General features: G+C 44.6%; 2 protein-coding genes across 2 annotated transcripts; both read right to left on the bottom strand.

Annotated features, from left to right (window-relative positions):
• Nucleotides 1-2,947: 2,947 nt before the first annotated feature.
• Nucleotides 2,948-3,811, bottom strand: LOC135976668 (C3a anaphylatoxin chemotactic receptor-like). The gene has a single exon (XM_065573607.1). It carries the CDS (start codon nucleotides 3,809-3,811, stop codon nucleotides 2,948-2,950), a length of 864 nt encoding a protein of 287 aa, XP_065429679.1.
• A 9,139-nt stretch (nucleotides 3,812-12,950) lies between these two features.
• LOC112060935 (chemerin-like receptor 1) lies at nucleotides 12,951-13,814 on the bottom strand. Its single transcript, XM_024113168.2, has one exon. The coding sequence runs from the start codon at nucleotides 13,812-13,814 to the stop codon at nucleotides 12,951-12,953; it is 864 nt and encodes a 287-aa protein (XP_023968936.2).
• Nucleotides 13,815-15,763: the final 1,949 nt, after the last annotated feature.

Raw genomic sequence — 15,763 nt, 5'->3', positions numbered from 1 at the left:
GCTCAAATAGTCTCCATTGTCTACGTGCTCTTTCTGATAAAATTCCATTTTATACAGTTCCTGAGATAGTGGATTGTTGCATGGGTGCTGATGAGTTATTAATGCTGTCTGGCTCTTCCAATGTCATATCTGAAAGGCTGGTTGTGGGTGTTCTCAGCGTCACAACTAATTTCAGTAACACACACATAGCAAAACTTCATAACTCCCCACACAATGACAGCACATAAAATTCAACAGGATATGAATAATCGACACATCAAGACTTTTTAATGATACCTCACAAGGCAGACTTTGTTCATATTGAGATGACAGTGGAGAATATGGGGGTTCCAGGGTGCTGTTTTGAGGTACAGAGTGCCACAACCACACATTTTATTTAAATTCCCCAATATTTTAAACACCCCCTCAACTCCATTGGCTTCCAAAACAGACTTGGATATTTCTGGTTTTCCAAAATGTTTGGCAGAGTTTTGTAGGGTCACAAACTCTTACAATTTCGTTGCAGCGTTCACCATGCTTCTCCTTTTCCTCCAAGCCCCAGACCCTGGAATCAGACGGTTAAGTGTGAATTTCAGCTTTCCTTTCTTTTTTGTTTTAGGTACATTTCTAGGCTTCACAGAGAAAAGCTTGAAATGGCTGGGGAAAAAATCATAAGGCAAAAAAGAAGAACCCAAATGTCTTTCTTTTCAAACCAATCACATGATGTTTTAGGGGGTGGCTCATGAGGTTTGAAGGCTTTGGCTTGGCACTGAAGATACAGGACTAGATTTATAAAAGTGGCTGAGGGAGTTAGGTGAAAAATTCTCATTGAGGTTAGCCGTTAAGCACCTAATTCACATAGGTGCTGTTGAAAATGTTACCCGTAGAAGCCTAAGTCAATTCAATTACATCACGTAATGGCAGACAGCTAAAAAGTGACATTTAAGTTCTTATATACAAATACTAGAAATCTAAATAATAAGATAGGGGAATTAGAGTGCCTCATATTAAATAAGGATATCAATATAACTGACATCACAGTAACTTGGTGGAATGAGGATAATCAGTGGGACACAGTAATAGCAGGGTACAAAATATATCGGAAAGACAAAACAGGTCATGCTGGTGGGGAGTGGCACTATATGTGAAAGAAAGCATAGAGTCAAATGAAGTAAAAATCTTAAATGAACCAAACTGTACCACAGAATCTCAATGGATAGTAATTCCATGCTCCAATAATAAGAATATAGCAGTAGGGATATATTATCGACCAGCTGACCAGGATGATGATAGCGACTGTGAAATCTTCTGGCAGATTAGAGAGGCTATTAAAATAAAAACAACTCTATAGTAATGGGGGATTTCAACTATCCCCATATTGACTCGATAGATGTCACTTCAGGACATGATGCAGAGATAAAGTTTCTTGGCACCTTAAATATCTGCTTCTTGGAACAGCTACTTAGGGAACCCACAAGGGGAGAGGCAATTCTTGGTTTAGTCCTAAGGAGAGCACAGGATCTGGTCCAAGGGGTGAATAATATAACTAAACTGCTTGGTAATGGTGATCATAATATAATTAAATTTAACATCCGTGTGGAGAGGGAAACACCACAGCGGCCCAACACTGTAGCATTTAATTTCAGAAACGAGAACTACACAAAAATGAAGAAGTTAGTAAAAAAGAAATGAAAAGGTACAGCGTCAAAAGTGAAATCCCTGCAAGCTGCATGGAGACTTTTTAAAGACACCATAATAGAGGCTCAACTTAAATGTATACACAAAATAAAAAAAAAATAGTAAGAGAACCAAAAAAGTGCCACCCTGGGTAAACAACTAAGTTAAGAAGCTTTGAGTGGCAAAAAGGCATCCTTTAAAAAGTGGAAGTTAAATCCTATTGAGGAAAATAGAAAAGAGCATAAACTCTGGCAAATGAAGTGTAAAAATATAATTAGCAAGGCCAAAAAATAACTTCAAGAATGGCTAGCCAAAGACTGAACAAGTAATAGCAGAAAAATGTTAAGTACATCAGAAGCAGGAAACCTGCTAAACAACCAGTGGGGCCACTGGACAATCAACATGCAAAAGGAGGACTCAAGAATGATAAGGTCATTGAGGAGAAACAAAAATGAATTCTTTGCATCAATATTCACAACTGAGCATGTGAGGGAGATTCCCAAACCTGAGCCATTCTTTTTAGGTGACAAATCCAAGGAACTGTCCCAGATTGAGGTGTCATTAGAGGAGGTTTTGGAACAAATTGATAAACTAAACTGTAATAAGTCACCACGACCAGATGGGATTCACCCAAGAGTTCTGAAGGAATTCAAATGTGAAATTGCAGAACTACTAACTGCGAGGAGCTACAAAGGGGTATCACACCTACGGGCATAAACATTTTTAAAAATAGGACTTATGTTACCCTTCATTTCATAGACCAGTTGATCTTCAACAAACAGAGGCAAGAGAACTGACCCCAAATAATTCCTAGAGAAGAAATTTTAGACAAACATCCCAGCTGGATTTAAAATTGCAAGTGATGGAAGATCCACAACAACCCTTGGGAAATTGCTCCAATGGTCAGTTACTCTGATCGTTACAAATTTACACCTCATTTCCAGTCTGAATTTGTTCAGGTTCAACTTCTGTTCACTGGATCGTGTTAGACCTTCCTCTGCTAGAGTGAAGAGCCCGTTATTAAATATTTGTTCCCCACATAGGTACTTACAGACTGTGATCAAGTCATCCCTTCAGTTTCTCTTTGTTAAGCTAAATACATTGTGCTTCTTGTGACCCTCACTCTAAGGCCGGCAGGTTTTCTAATCCTGTAATCATTCTCGTGGCTCTTCTTTGATTAAGGCCAAAAATTCACTTGGTAAAAAAGACAATTTTCGGATCAAGAGGAAGTTACGGGTCCAGCGAACAGAATTCTTTTTTCATGCAAATATCGACAATTCCATCTCTTCCCCTATTCAGCCGGCTCTGGCCCCAAGTTGTCGGTGGTTTGGGGGTTGCGTGCACATTGCCGGTACCTCAGAAACTCTTTATCCATGGTGAGGTAGAAGATGGGGTTGAGGCAGCTACTGAAATAGGTCAGGACACAAGCAAAAGCGATTCCTGTGTTCCAAACAGACCCAGTGTGCATAGCTGAGATCTGCAGGAGGGAGAAAACATGATACGGCAGCCAGCAGAGGAAAAAGGACGGGATCAAGCCAAGAAGGATCTTGAGTGGCTTGGTGGACTGGATCAGCCTGTTCCTTCTCAGTTTGGCAGCTAGAACGATGTAAAAGGTTGGGATCAAGATCAAGGCTAATGGGATCAGAAACCCAACCAGGAACTCAATTACAACAGCGGCCTTCACCCTCCCTTCATCCAGTCTGACATTCATGCTGGTGCTGGCAGGTGAGTGCAGGTATTCCCAGAGATCACCATACCGCAAGCTGAAACCAACAGAGAGGGACCATATGCCCATAACAATCTTGAAAGCCAGAAGGGGCATGCTGTGGTTCCGGGCCCACTCAGGGCGTGCCACGAGGATGCAGCGATCGACACTGAGGGCCGTGAGAAGGAAGGCGCTGGAGAACATGTGGAAGGAGGTGACTGTGCTGCTCACCACCTTGATCGTCTCTAATTCCTTGATGAAGATGGAAATGAATCTGAGGGGCAGAAAGACGATGAAGATGAAATCGGCCACGGCCCGGCTCCAGAACCACACGGTGCTGGCCGTCCTCTCTACACGGCAGCCGGCAACGAAGAGGACGTAGCAGTTTAACGGCACCCCAGCAAGCAAGGCCACGCCACACAGCACCAGGAAGAGGATTGGGAACACCATTTTTGGAAGAGTTGCAATCACAATATCCCCTCAGTCACCTCAGGGCTCGGCGAAGCCAGTGCAGACGCTGTGCTGAGCAAAGGAAGGAAGAGCAATGAAATGGGCTCCAGGACAAGGACTGAGTTTGGTTTCTACTAAACTAAATGTTTAAAAAATATACCCCTTTGCTTCTTGCTGAAAACTTGGATTTCTAGGGAAGCGGAGGTGGACAATGGGGGTCTCCAGGATGCAGAGACAGAGATCTGAGAGATGCCCCCGTCACTAAAATTCCCAAATAATCTTCTTGCTGTTAGTTTCCCAAAGGAGTTGGCTATTCCCATGTTGGTTAAAAAAAAGAATGATCATTTGCCCCCCCCCCTTTTTTTTAATTAATGGAATTTTTGAAAGTGATTCTTCTCCTGCCTCCTTCATTTTAAAGAGGAGTTTTTGTGCGTTTGGGCCATTTGGGGTGGAGGGTCCCATTTGGGGTGGAATTAATGGAGCTGGGTGGGCAAAATCCCCACTGAAACCCACCCCCCATGTAAACTGCCAGAAACGGAGTGCAACTTCCCAAGACGAGAAAAGTAAGATTGAAAAGACGATGACAAAAAAGCCACCTGGCAAAACACCAGGGGAAGAAGAGACCAGTAACAAGTGGGTAGACAGGGAGTCCGGACACCTAGGTTCCATCTCAGACTCTGACACTGAACTCTTTGGGTATCCTGGACAAGTCACATCATGGCCCCATGCCTCAGTTTCCCCGCCAAACATTTCTCTGTTTAAATGTGAGCTCCCTGTGGCCAGGCCTGTTTCTCCCTGTGGGTCTGTGCAGCGCCTGACACAACGGGCCCCCGAGCTCGGTCAGGGTCTGTGCAACACCCAGCATGACAGGGGCCCCTGACCTCTGACAACAGGACCCACAAATAATTTCAACCAGTTCAATCCGGAGTGGATGAGGGGAGGGGATTGGGACAGCTGGAAGGGGAGATCCAGGGGGCAGTGATGGGAGTGGCAGAATGAATCCCAGTGGGGAGCTGGGGGATTTACCTCATTTCCTTACCGTGTCTTGGGGGGAAGCAGCGTCTCAGAGTCAACCCGCGTCCCAGGTCCCCAATGCAACACCTGCAGCTTGCCTAGACTGGCTCAGCTCAGAGCAGGAAGCCGATCATGTGGGGGTATATCTGGGGGGGGGGGGCAATGGGGGTAGATCACAGGACGTGGCTGGGTCCGATCATGTCTGCAAAGCCTGATAGGTCTTTGGCACCCACTGCTACATGCAGACATCACGTGAACCACAAGCTCCAACCTCCCCCAAGCTGGGCCCTAACAAGGTGTCTGCATTCAGCTGCCTACATCCTGGGGCAGGCCGGTGGGGCCCCCATCATAGAGGAGGGGCTGAGATAGCCACGTCCAGTCAACTCCACCGGGCGAGGTCCCAGAAGCAGAGACGCCAGCTGGAACTTTGCCCTCCAGCTCATCCTGGTTGGGGAAAGGGAAAAGCGCCCCGCTGGGAGTTGGAGGTGTTAGATTCTCAGTCCTGCCTTTGCTGCAGGGAAACCACCAATCAGCCCGGGGCACGTTATAGGGCCACCAAAGTTAAGGAAACCCTCGCTCTGTGCTGGAGACCACACAAACCACAGCCCGGCCTGCAACCTGCTACATCTCTTGTCATTTGCCTGGAGGCCTCAGGCGTGGAGACACTTTTCAGCTCAACGTGAGCTCCCAGGGCCAACAGAGCTCAGGCCGTCCTGAGATGCATAAATAGGGGAGCAGGAAGGAGATTTTCCCTCTGGATCCGGCCCTGATACAACTGCTGCTGGGATCCTGTGTCCGGTTCTGGCACCCAGCCTTCAAGAAGGATGTTGAGGAACTGGTAATGGTCTCAAGTTGCACTGGGAGAGGTTTAGGTTGGATATGAGGAAAAACTTTTTCACTAGGAGGGTGAAGCACTGGAATGGGTTACCTGGGGAGGTGGTGGAATCTCCTTCCTGAGAGGTTTTTAAGGTCCGGTTGACAAAGCCCTGGCTGGGATGATTTAGTTGGGGTTGGTCCTGCTTTGAGCAGGGGGTTGGACTAGACACCTCCTGAGGTCCCTTCCGACCCTGATATTTTATGATTCGATGATTCTATGAACTGGAGAGGATCAGAGAAGAGCCATGAGAAGGATTAACGGACTGGACTACAGGCTTGGCAGAGAGAGACTCCAGGAGTCAGTCAGTTCCGTTTATCAAAGGACACGTCTACACCGGAAAGGCTGCACAGATGCAGCTGCACTGCTGTAGCGTCTCAGTGAAGACGCTGTCTATGCTGACGCGAGAGCTTCTCCCATTGGCGTAGTTATATCCACCCCACCACACCCCCGAGAGGCGGTAGCTGTGATAACAGAAGAAGCGTTGTCTACACCGGGAGTTACGTCAGTATAACAGGGTCACCCAGGTCAGTGGGTTTAACACCCTCCCGAGGGACGTAGTTATACCAATAACAGTTGCGAGTGTAGACCAAACAAAAGGGAAGGTGATGGGGTGACTTGATTACCAGTTTCTGAAAAGCAACTGGAATGCACGGATGCTGCCATCTATCGAATAGGTGGTTTTACTGCCATCGTCAGCCCTGAGCCTTTGCGTAACAGTGTATAGCAGTGGTTCTCAACCGGGGTACATGTACCACTGGGGGTAAGCAGAGATCTTCCAAGGGGTACATCAACTCATCTAGATGTTTGCCTAATTTTACAACAGGTTACATAAAATGCACTAGCCTAGTCAGTACAAACGACAATTTCATACAATGACTTCTTTCTACTGCTCTATATACTGTCCACTGAAATGTAAGTAGAATATTTATATTCCAATTGATTTACTGTATAATTATATGGTAAAATGAGAAAGTAAACTATATATCAGTACTAGTGTGCTGTGACATTTTTATTTTCATGTCTGATTTTGTTATCAAGTCGGTTTTAAATTAGGTGAAACCTTGAGGTACACAAGACAAATGAGAATCCTGGAAGGGGTACAGTAGTCTGGAAAGGTTGAGAGCCACTGGTCTATAGGGCTTTTTCCCACTGAGATGTGGCCATGTTTGGGTTGGGGTATGGGGGCTGTTTATACAAGTGACAGGGAGGATTGTGTCTGTGGGGGGGTCTGCAGTGGGGAGTGGGGTGGAGTCAGAGTTCCTGGAACTATTTGTGTAGTGAGGGTGCTCAGAGCCACTGAATCAAACTTTAAACCCTGTATATGATGGGAACCACTTCAATTCTGGGGGTGCTGCACCAATGGGTGAGGCAGGGAGAGATCTGGGGAGGCTGCTTTAGGGAGTGGAGTTGGGGGGCCAGAGGGATCTGGGGAGCGGGTAGGGAAATGGGGGCTGCAGTGGAAGAGGGGGTGGGGGAACGGAGGAACCTGAGGTAGGCGGTAAGGAGGGCAGAGACATATCTGCAGAGGGGACACTGTGGATTTCACCCTAGCATTGAAGCTGGAAGGTTTAATCTCACTTTCTTACCTATGTCCTGGAGGATTCAGACACAACATCTTAGAATTGATTCCCCCAACACCCATACGCCACCTGCAGCCCCCCGCCCCCCACTGACACTGTCTGGGACAGGAAGCTGTCCTCTTGGGGGCGGGCGCACGGGGGGGGGGGGGTTGGTTCAGTCGGGTTGGGAGATGCTCACAAAGCTGAGTCTGCAAAACCTCCAAGGAGGCCAGCTCCGTGCAAGCCTCAAACAGCTCGGCTCAGCTCAGCTCTGGGGCCTCTCGTGAAAAAAGGTCTGAGGTCCCGTCTGCAGAGACGGTCACCCACATCCACGGCAGCCACAACCCGAGAGCAGGAGTTGAGCTGCGGCCTCATCGTTGCAAAAATTCAGCCTGTTCACACCTGGAAATGCACCAGACCCAGCTTGGGCCCCTGAAGTGTCGCTGGGTCAGGAGTGATTCGTGGGTGGGCCCTGCCGCCCTTCACCCCCAGTCACCCCACAAACATCCTGAAGAGACCTTGCCAGGTGGCGAATGGATCGTGAATCTCTCGCCTTGTTGGCTGTGAGCCACAAAACATTGTGTCTGCTCCATGACTGGCTGGTTGATTGGTTGGACACAGGACAATGGCCAGCGATTTGGGCCAGGAATATCAGGATTCATTCAGACATTGGTTTAAAAAGCCACTGTGACGGGGTTCCCGGCATGTAACCTGGACTATGGGACCACTGAGCCCTCTGTCCCAACACCCTGGAAGTCCCTCTCACACTGTGATGCTGTGTCAAGTTACAAACCGCTGGCAGGCCCTTCATTTACACAGCCATCCCCATGCAGGGAAACACCCAGCTGAGTTCCAGGAATGCTTCTTCCAGCCACTCATGAACCATCAATAGGAAGGCTCCAGTCAATTCCCCCGGCTCCCTGGCCTTGCAGCCCAGAAATGTACAGTCCTGCCCTAGTCAGAAGCCTGGCCAGTGCAAGTTTCTTCCCAGTCGGTGCCTCCCCCGATGTGGAGAGTCCAAACACCAGCCTTTGTAAACCGAGCTGACATTTCTCAGCATGTCAACCAAACACAGAGTTTTACGTAGAATATAAAACAGGTTTATTAACTACAGCCAGAGAGATTTAAAGTGTTTATAAGCATCGAGCATAGAGATCACAGTTGGTTACACAAGAAATAAAAGTAAATTCACAGTCTGAGTTCTATAAACTAAACAGGCTTTGAATCAAGCCATGTTTCACCCTGGCAGAGGGTACAAGCAGGTGACAGATCCTCAATAAGCAGGCTGGGACTTAGTCCCCGTCCCCATTTCAAAGTCTTTGTCCTCCAGAGATATTTCCAGGTGTTGAGTTGTGGGGGGAGTGAGGCCAAGCGGTGATGTCACTTCCCCTCTTTTATAGTTTTTTCCAGCTTCAGGAAAGATCTTTTGCTATGATGCGGGTCAAACGGTCTCCATTGTCTAGGTGCTCCCTCTCAGAAATCTCCATTTTATACAGTTCCTGAGATAGTGGATTCTTGGATGGGTGCTGATGATCCTTTAATGCTGTCTGGCTCCTCCATTGTCGTACCTGAGAGGCTGGTTGTGGGTGTTCCCCAACATCAAAACTTACTTCAGTAACACACATATAGCAAACTTCACAACCTCACATACAATGACAGCACGTACAATCCAATGGGGTATTAATGTTCAACAGATCAAGACTTTTAAAATCACACCTCACAAGGCAGATTTTGTATAGCACATATCATAATATGATGACAGTGGTGAATATGGGAGTTCCAGAGTGCTGTTTTGAGGTACAGAGTGCAACAGCCACACAGGACTAGATTTTTAAAGGTGGCTAAGAGAGTTAGGTGCCAAATTGCCATTGAAATTATGAGTTAAGCACCTAACTCTTATATGTGTTTTTTCAAAATCTCACCTGCAGAACCCTAAGTCAATTCAATTACATCATGTAATGCAAGACAGCTCAAAAGTAATATTTAAGTTCTTATATACATATACTAGAAGTCTAAATAATATGGGTGACACTGAGTGCCTCGTATTAAATGAGGCTATCGACACAACAGGCATCACAGAAAGTTGGTGGAATGAGGATAATCAACGGGACAGAGTAATACCAGGTTACAAAATATATCAAATATTTTGGTAGGACAGAAGAGGACATCCTGGTGGGGGATTGGCACTATATGTGAAAGAAAGCATAGAGTCAAATGACGTAAAAATATTAAATGAACTAAACTGTACCACAGAATCTCTCTGGATAGCAATTCCATGTCCGAATAATAAGAATATAGCAAGAGGCATATACTATCAACCACCTGACCCGGACGGTGATAGTGATTATGAAATGCTCAGGGACATTAGAGAGGCAATAAAAGTAAAAAATTATGGGGAATTTCAACTGTCCCCAAATTGACTGGGTACATATTACCTCAGGACGGGACACAGACATAAAGTTTCTTGACACCATAAATGACTGTTTCTTGGAGCAGCTAGTCCTGGAACCCACAAGGGGAGAGACAATTCTTGATTTAGCATTAAGTGGAGCACAGGATCTGGTCCAAAAGGGGAATATAATGGAACCGCTTTGTAATAGCGACCAGAATATAATGAAATTTAACATCCCTGTGGCAGGGAAAACGCAACAGCAGCCCAACGAGATAACATTTGTTTTTAGAAAGGGGAACGACATAAAAATGAGGAAGTTAGTTAAACAGATATTAAAGGCACAGTCCCAAAACTGATATCCCTGAAAGCTGCATGGAAACTTTTTAAAGACACCATAAAAGAGGCTCAAAAATATATCCCAAATTAAAAAACATAGTAAGAAAATGAAAAAAGGGCCACCATGGCTAAACAACAATGTAAAAGAAGCTCTGAGAGGCAAAAAGGCATCCTTTAAAAAGTGGAAGTTAAATCCTATTGAGGAAAATAGAAAGGAGCATAAACTCTGGCAAGTGAAAATGCCATTAGAAGGCCAAAAGAGAATTTGAAGAACAGGTAGCCAAAGACTGAAAAAGTAATAGGAAGCCTGCTTAACTACGAGAGGGGCTACTAGGCAATCGAGATGCTAAAGGAGCACTCAGTGATGATAACGCCATTGCAGAGAAACTAAATTAATTCTTTGTATCTGAGGATGTGAGAGAGAATCCCAAACCTGAACCATTCTTTTTAGGTTACAAATCCGAGGAACTGTCCAAGATTGAGGTGTCATTAGAGGAGGTTTTAGAACAAATTGATAAAATAAACAGTAATAAGTTAGCAGGACCAGGTGGGATTCAGCTAAGAGTCCTGAAGGAACTCAAATGTGAAATTGCAGAACTACTAGCTATGGTATGCAACCTATCATTTAAATTGGCTTCTGTAACAGATGACTGGAGGATAGCTAATGTGACACCAACTTTTAAAAAAGGCTCCAGAGGTGATCCCGGCAATTAGAGGCCACGAAAACTAACTTCAATGCCCGCCAAACTGGTTGAAACTATAGTAAAGAACAGAATTATCACACACATAGATGAACATAATTTGTTAGGAAAGAGTCCTCATGGTTTTTGTAAAGGGAAATGATGCCTCTGCAATCTACTGGAATTCTTTGTGGGGGTCAAAAACGATATGGACAAGGGTGATCCAGTGGATATAGTGTACTTTGAGTTTCAGAAAGCCTTTGACAAGATTCCTCACCAAAGGCTCTTAAGCAAAGTAAGCTGTCGTGAGATAAGAGGGAAGGTCCTCCCATGATCAGTAACTGGTTAAAAGATAGGAAACAAAGGGTAGGAATAAATGGTCTGTTTTCAGAATGCAGACTGGTTAATCGCAATGTCCACCAGGGGTCTGTAATGGGACCAGTGCTGTTCCAAATATTCATAAATGATCTGGAAAAAGGGATAAACAGTGAGGTGGCAAAATTTTCAGATGATACAAAACTACTCAATATAGTTAAGTTCAAAGCAGACTGTGAGGAGTTACAAAGGGATCTCACAAAACTGGGTGACTGGGCAACAAAATGGCAGATGAATTTCAGTGATGATAAATGCAAAGTAATGCACATTGGAAAATATAATCCCAACTATACATAAAAAATGATGGAGTCTAAATTAGCTGTTAACAATCAAGAAAGAGATCTTGGAGTTATTGTGGAAAACATCCACTCAATGTGCAACAGCAGTCAAAAAAGTGAACCGAATGTTGGGAATCTTTAAGAAAGGGATAGATAATAAGACTGAAAATATCCTATTGTCTCTATATAAATCCATGGTACACCCACATCTTGAATACTGCATGTAGATGTGGTTGCCCTATCTCAAAAAAGATATATTGGAATTGGAAAAGGTACAGAAACAGGCTATGAAAATGATTAGGGGTATGGAACAGCTTCCATAGGAGAAGATATTAATGAGACTGGGGCTTTTCAGCTTGGAAACGAGATGACTAAGGGGGGATATCATAGGAGTCTATAAAATCCTGACTGGTGTGGAACAAGTAAATAGGGAAGTGTTATTTATTCCTTCTCATAACACAAGAACTAAGGGTCACCCAATGAAATTAATAGATAGCTGGATTCAAAGAAACAAAAGAAAGTATTGCTTCACGCAATGCACAGTGAACCAGAGGATGTTGTGAAGGGCAAGACTATAATGGTTAAAAAAAGAACTAAACAAATTCATGGAGGACAGGTCCATCAGTGGGTATTAGCCAGGATGGACAAAGATGGTGTCTGTAGCCTCTGTTTGCCAGAAGCTGGGAATGGGCGACAGAGGATGGATCACTCGATGATTCCCTGTTCTGTTCATTCCCTCTGAGGCACCTGGCTTTGACCACTGTCAGAAGACAAGAAACTGGGCTAGATTGACCTTTACTCTGACTCAGTATGGCCGTTCTTATGTTATGTTCTCATTGAGTCTCAGCAAAGTTCCTACAGGCCAAAACACTTTTAAAAATAGGACTTAGACACTTTTGAAAATGTTACCCTATGTTTCATAGATCCGTTGATCTTCAGGAACCACGAGACAGAAGAAGAGCTGGAGCTCCACCAGATGCAAGGATGACATGATGACAAAAACAACGACATGAAGACACAGAAAAGGACAGACCATAAAGAACAAAACACCCCAAAATAATCTAAAAATGAAAAAAAAAACCTAAGAATCCATATATTTCTTTATAATGACAGATTCATAGATTTCAGGACTGGAAGAGACTGGTGTGATCATCTCCTCTGACCTCCCGGATCACACGGGCCAGAGAACTACCCCAAAACAATTCCTAGAGCAGAGCTTTTAGACAAACATCCCGGCTTGATTTAAAATTGCCACTGATGGAGGATCCACCACAACTCTTGGGAAATTGCTTCAATGGTCAGTTAATCTGATCGTTACAAATTTACACCTCATTTCCAGTCTGAACTGGATCATGTTAGACCTTCCTCTGCTGGCTTGAAGATCCCGTTATTAAATACTTGTTCCCCACGTAGGTACTTACAGACTGTTATCAAGTCACCTCTTCACCTTCTTTTTGATAAGCTAAATAGATTGAGATCCTTGTGTCTGTCACTCCAAGGCAGGTTTTTTAACCTGTAATCATTCTTGTGGCTTGCTAAAAAAGAAAATTTTGGGATTAAGAGGAAGTTACGGATCCAGCGAACAGAATTCTTTCTCCAGGCAAATATCGACAATTCCATCTGTTCCCCTATTCATCCGGCTCCGGCCCCGAGTTGTCAGTGGTTTGGGGGTTGCGTGCACGTTGCCGGTACCTCAGAAACTCTTCCTCCATGGTGAGGTAGAAGATGGGGTTGAGGCAGCTACTGAAATATGTCAGGGCACAAGCAAAAGCGCTTCCTATTTGCAGAAGAGGCAGAGGGTATATATCTGTGATCTGCAGGAAGGAGAAGACGTGATGTGGCAGCCAGCAGAGGAAAAAGGTCGGGATCAAGCCAAGAAGGATCTCGAGTGGCTTGGTGGACTGGATCAGCCTGTTCCTTCTCAGTTTGGCAGCTAGAACGATGTAGAAGGTTGGGATTAAGATCAAGGCTAATGGGATCAGAAACCCGACCAGGAACTGGATCACAACTGCAGCCTTCACCCTCCCTGCATCTGGATGGAAATTCATGCTGATAATGGGAGGTGAGAGCAGGTAGTCTGAGAGATCACCGTAACTCAAGCTCAACCCAATAGACAGGGCCCACAAGCCTATAACCACCCTGAAAGCCAGGGCAGGCGTGCAGCAGTTCCAGGCCCACTCAGGGCGCGCCACAAGGATGCAGCGATCAACACTGAGGGCTGTGAGGATAAAGGTGCTGGAGAACATGTGGAGGGAGGTGACGGTGCTGATCAGCTTCCAGGTACAGTCAAAGTCAAGGATGAAGATGGAAATGAATCTGAGGGGCAGGAAGATGATGAAGATGAAATCAGCCAGGGCCCGGTTCCAGAACCACACGGCACTGACCGTTCTCTCCAAACAGCACCCAGCGACGAAGAGGATGTAGCCATTCAATGGCACCCCAACTAGGAAGGTCACACCACACAGCACCAGGAAGACGATTAGGAACACCATTCTTTGAAGAGTTGCAGTCACAATATCCCCTCCTTCGTCAGGTCTTGGTGGGGGCAGTACAGACGTTCTACTGAACAAAGGAAGGAAGAGCAATGAAAAGGGCTCCAGGAGGGAATGTGGACAGAATGAGACAGCCACAAAGTTTGTAATCTTCTCAGAGTTTACAAACTCCCCAGATCCTAAGCTTAGCTCAAATAGGACCAAATACAATGGTTCAAAGACCTTAGAAGCATAGAGCCAGAGGGTTAGGCGGGGACCACAAGGGTCATCTCATCTAGCCCCCTGCCAAATGCTAGAAGTCTAAATAATAAGATGGGTGAACTAGACTGCCCCGTGTTAAAGGAGGATATTGATATAATAGGCATCACAGAAACCTGGTGAAGTGAGGACAATCAATGGGACACAATCATTCCGGGGTACAAAATATATCAGAGGGATAGAACAAGTCATGCGGGGTGGGCGGAGTGGCACTATATGTGAAAGAAAATGTAGAATCAAATGAAGTAAAAATCTTAAATGAATCCACATGTTCCATAGAATCTCTATGGATAGTAATTCCATGCTCTAATAAGAATATACCAGTAGGGATCTATTATCGACCAGCTGACCAGGACAGTGATAGTGACGATGAAATGCTAAGGGAGATTAGAGATGCTATCAAAATAATGAGCTCAGTAATAGTGGGGGATTTCAATTATCCCCATATTGACTGGGAACATGTCACCTCAGGACGAAATGCAGAGACAAAATGTCTCGATAGTTTAAATGACTGCTTCTTGGAGCAGCTGGTACAGGAACTCACAAGGGGAGAGGCAATTCTCGATTTAGTCCTGAGTGGAGTGCAGGAGCTGGTCCAAGAGGTAACTATAACAGGACTGCTTGGAAATAGTGACCATAATACAATAGCATTCAACATCCCTGTGGTGGGACGAACATCTCAACAACCCAACACTGTGGCATTTATTTTCAGAAAGGGGAACTATACAAAAATGAGGGGGTTAGTTAAACATGCATTAAAAGGTACAGTGACTAGAGTGAAATCCATGCAAGCTGCATGGACACTTTTCAAAGACATAAGAGAGGCCCAACTTAAATGTATACCCCAAATTAAAAAACCCAGTAAAAGAACTAAAAAAGAGCCACCGTGGCTTAACAACCATGTAAAAGAAGCAGTGAGAGATAAAAAGGCATCTTTTAAAAAGTGGAAGTCAAATCCCAGCGAGGTAAATAGAAAGGAGCATATACACTGCCAAATTAAGTGTAAAAGTATAATAAGAAAAGCCAAAAGGGAGCTTGAAGAACATGTAACCAAAAACTCAAAAGGTAATAACAAAATGTTTTTAAGTACATCAGAAGCTGGAAGCCTGCTAAACAACCAGTGGGGCCTCTGGACGATCGAAATACAAAAGGAGCACTTAAAAACGATAAAGTCATTGTGGAGAAACTAAATGGAATCTTTGCTTCAGTCTTCATGGCTGAGGATGTTAGGGAGATTCCCAAACCTGAGCTGCTTTTGTAGGTGACAAATCTGAGGAACTGTCACGGATTGAAGTGTTACTAGAGAAGATTTTGGAATTAATTGATAAATTTAACAGTAACAAGTCATCGGGACCAGATGGCATTCACCCAAGAGTTCTGGAAGAACTCAAATGTGAAATTGCAGAACTATTAACTATGGTTTGTAACCTGTCCTTTAAATCGGCTTCTGTACCCAATGACTGGAAGTTAGCTAATGTAACGCCAATATTTAAAAAAGGCTCTAGAGGTGATCCTGGCAATTACAGACAATTACAGTCTAACATCAGTATCGGGCAAATTAGTTGAAACAATAGTAAAGAATAAAATTGTCAGACACATAGAAGAACATAAATTGCTGGGCAAAAGTCAACATGGTTTCTGTAAAGGGAAATCATGTCTTACTAATCTATTAGAGTTCTTTGAAGGGGTTA

This window comes from Chrysemys picta, chromosome 20 (genome assembly GCF_011386835.1).
Source record: "Chrysemys picta bellii isolate R12L10 chromosome 20, ASM1138683v2, whole genome shotgun sequence".
Lineage (NCBI taxonomy): Eukaryota > Metazoa > Chordata > Testudines > Emydidae > Chrysemys > Chrysemys picta.
Note: the sequence above shows the minus strand (reverse complement) of the source record. Positions and strands in the feature narration are given on the sequence as shown.

Excerpts from the sequence above, each read along its gene's own strand:
- LOC135976668 (XM_065573607.1), bottom strand. The coding sequence starts at position 3,811 with ATGGTGTTCCCAATCCTCTTCCTGGTGCTGTGTGGCGTGGCCTTGCTT.
- LOC112060935 (XM_024113168.2), bottom strand. The coding sequence starts at position 13,814 with ATGGTGTTCCTAATCGTCTTCCTGGTGCTGTGTGGTGTGACCTTCCTA.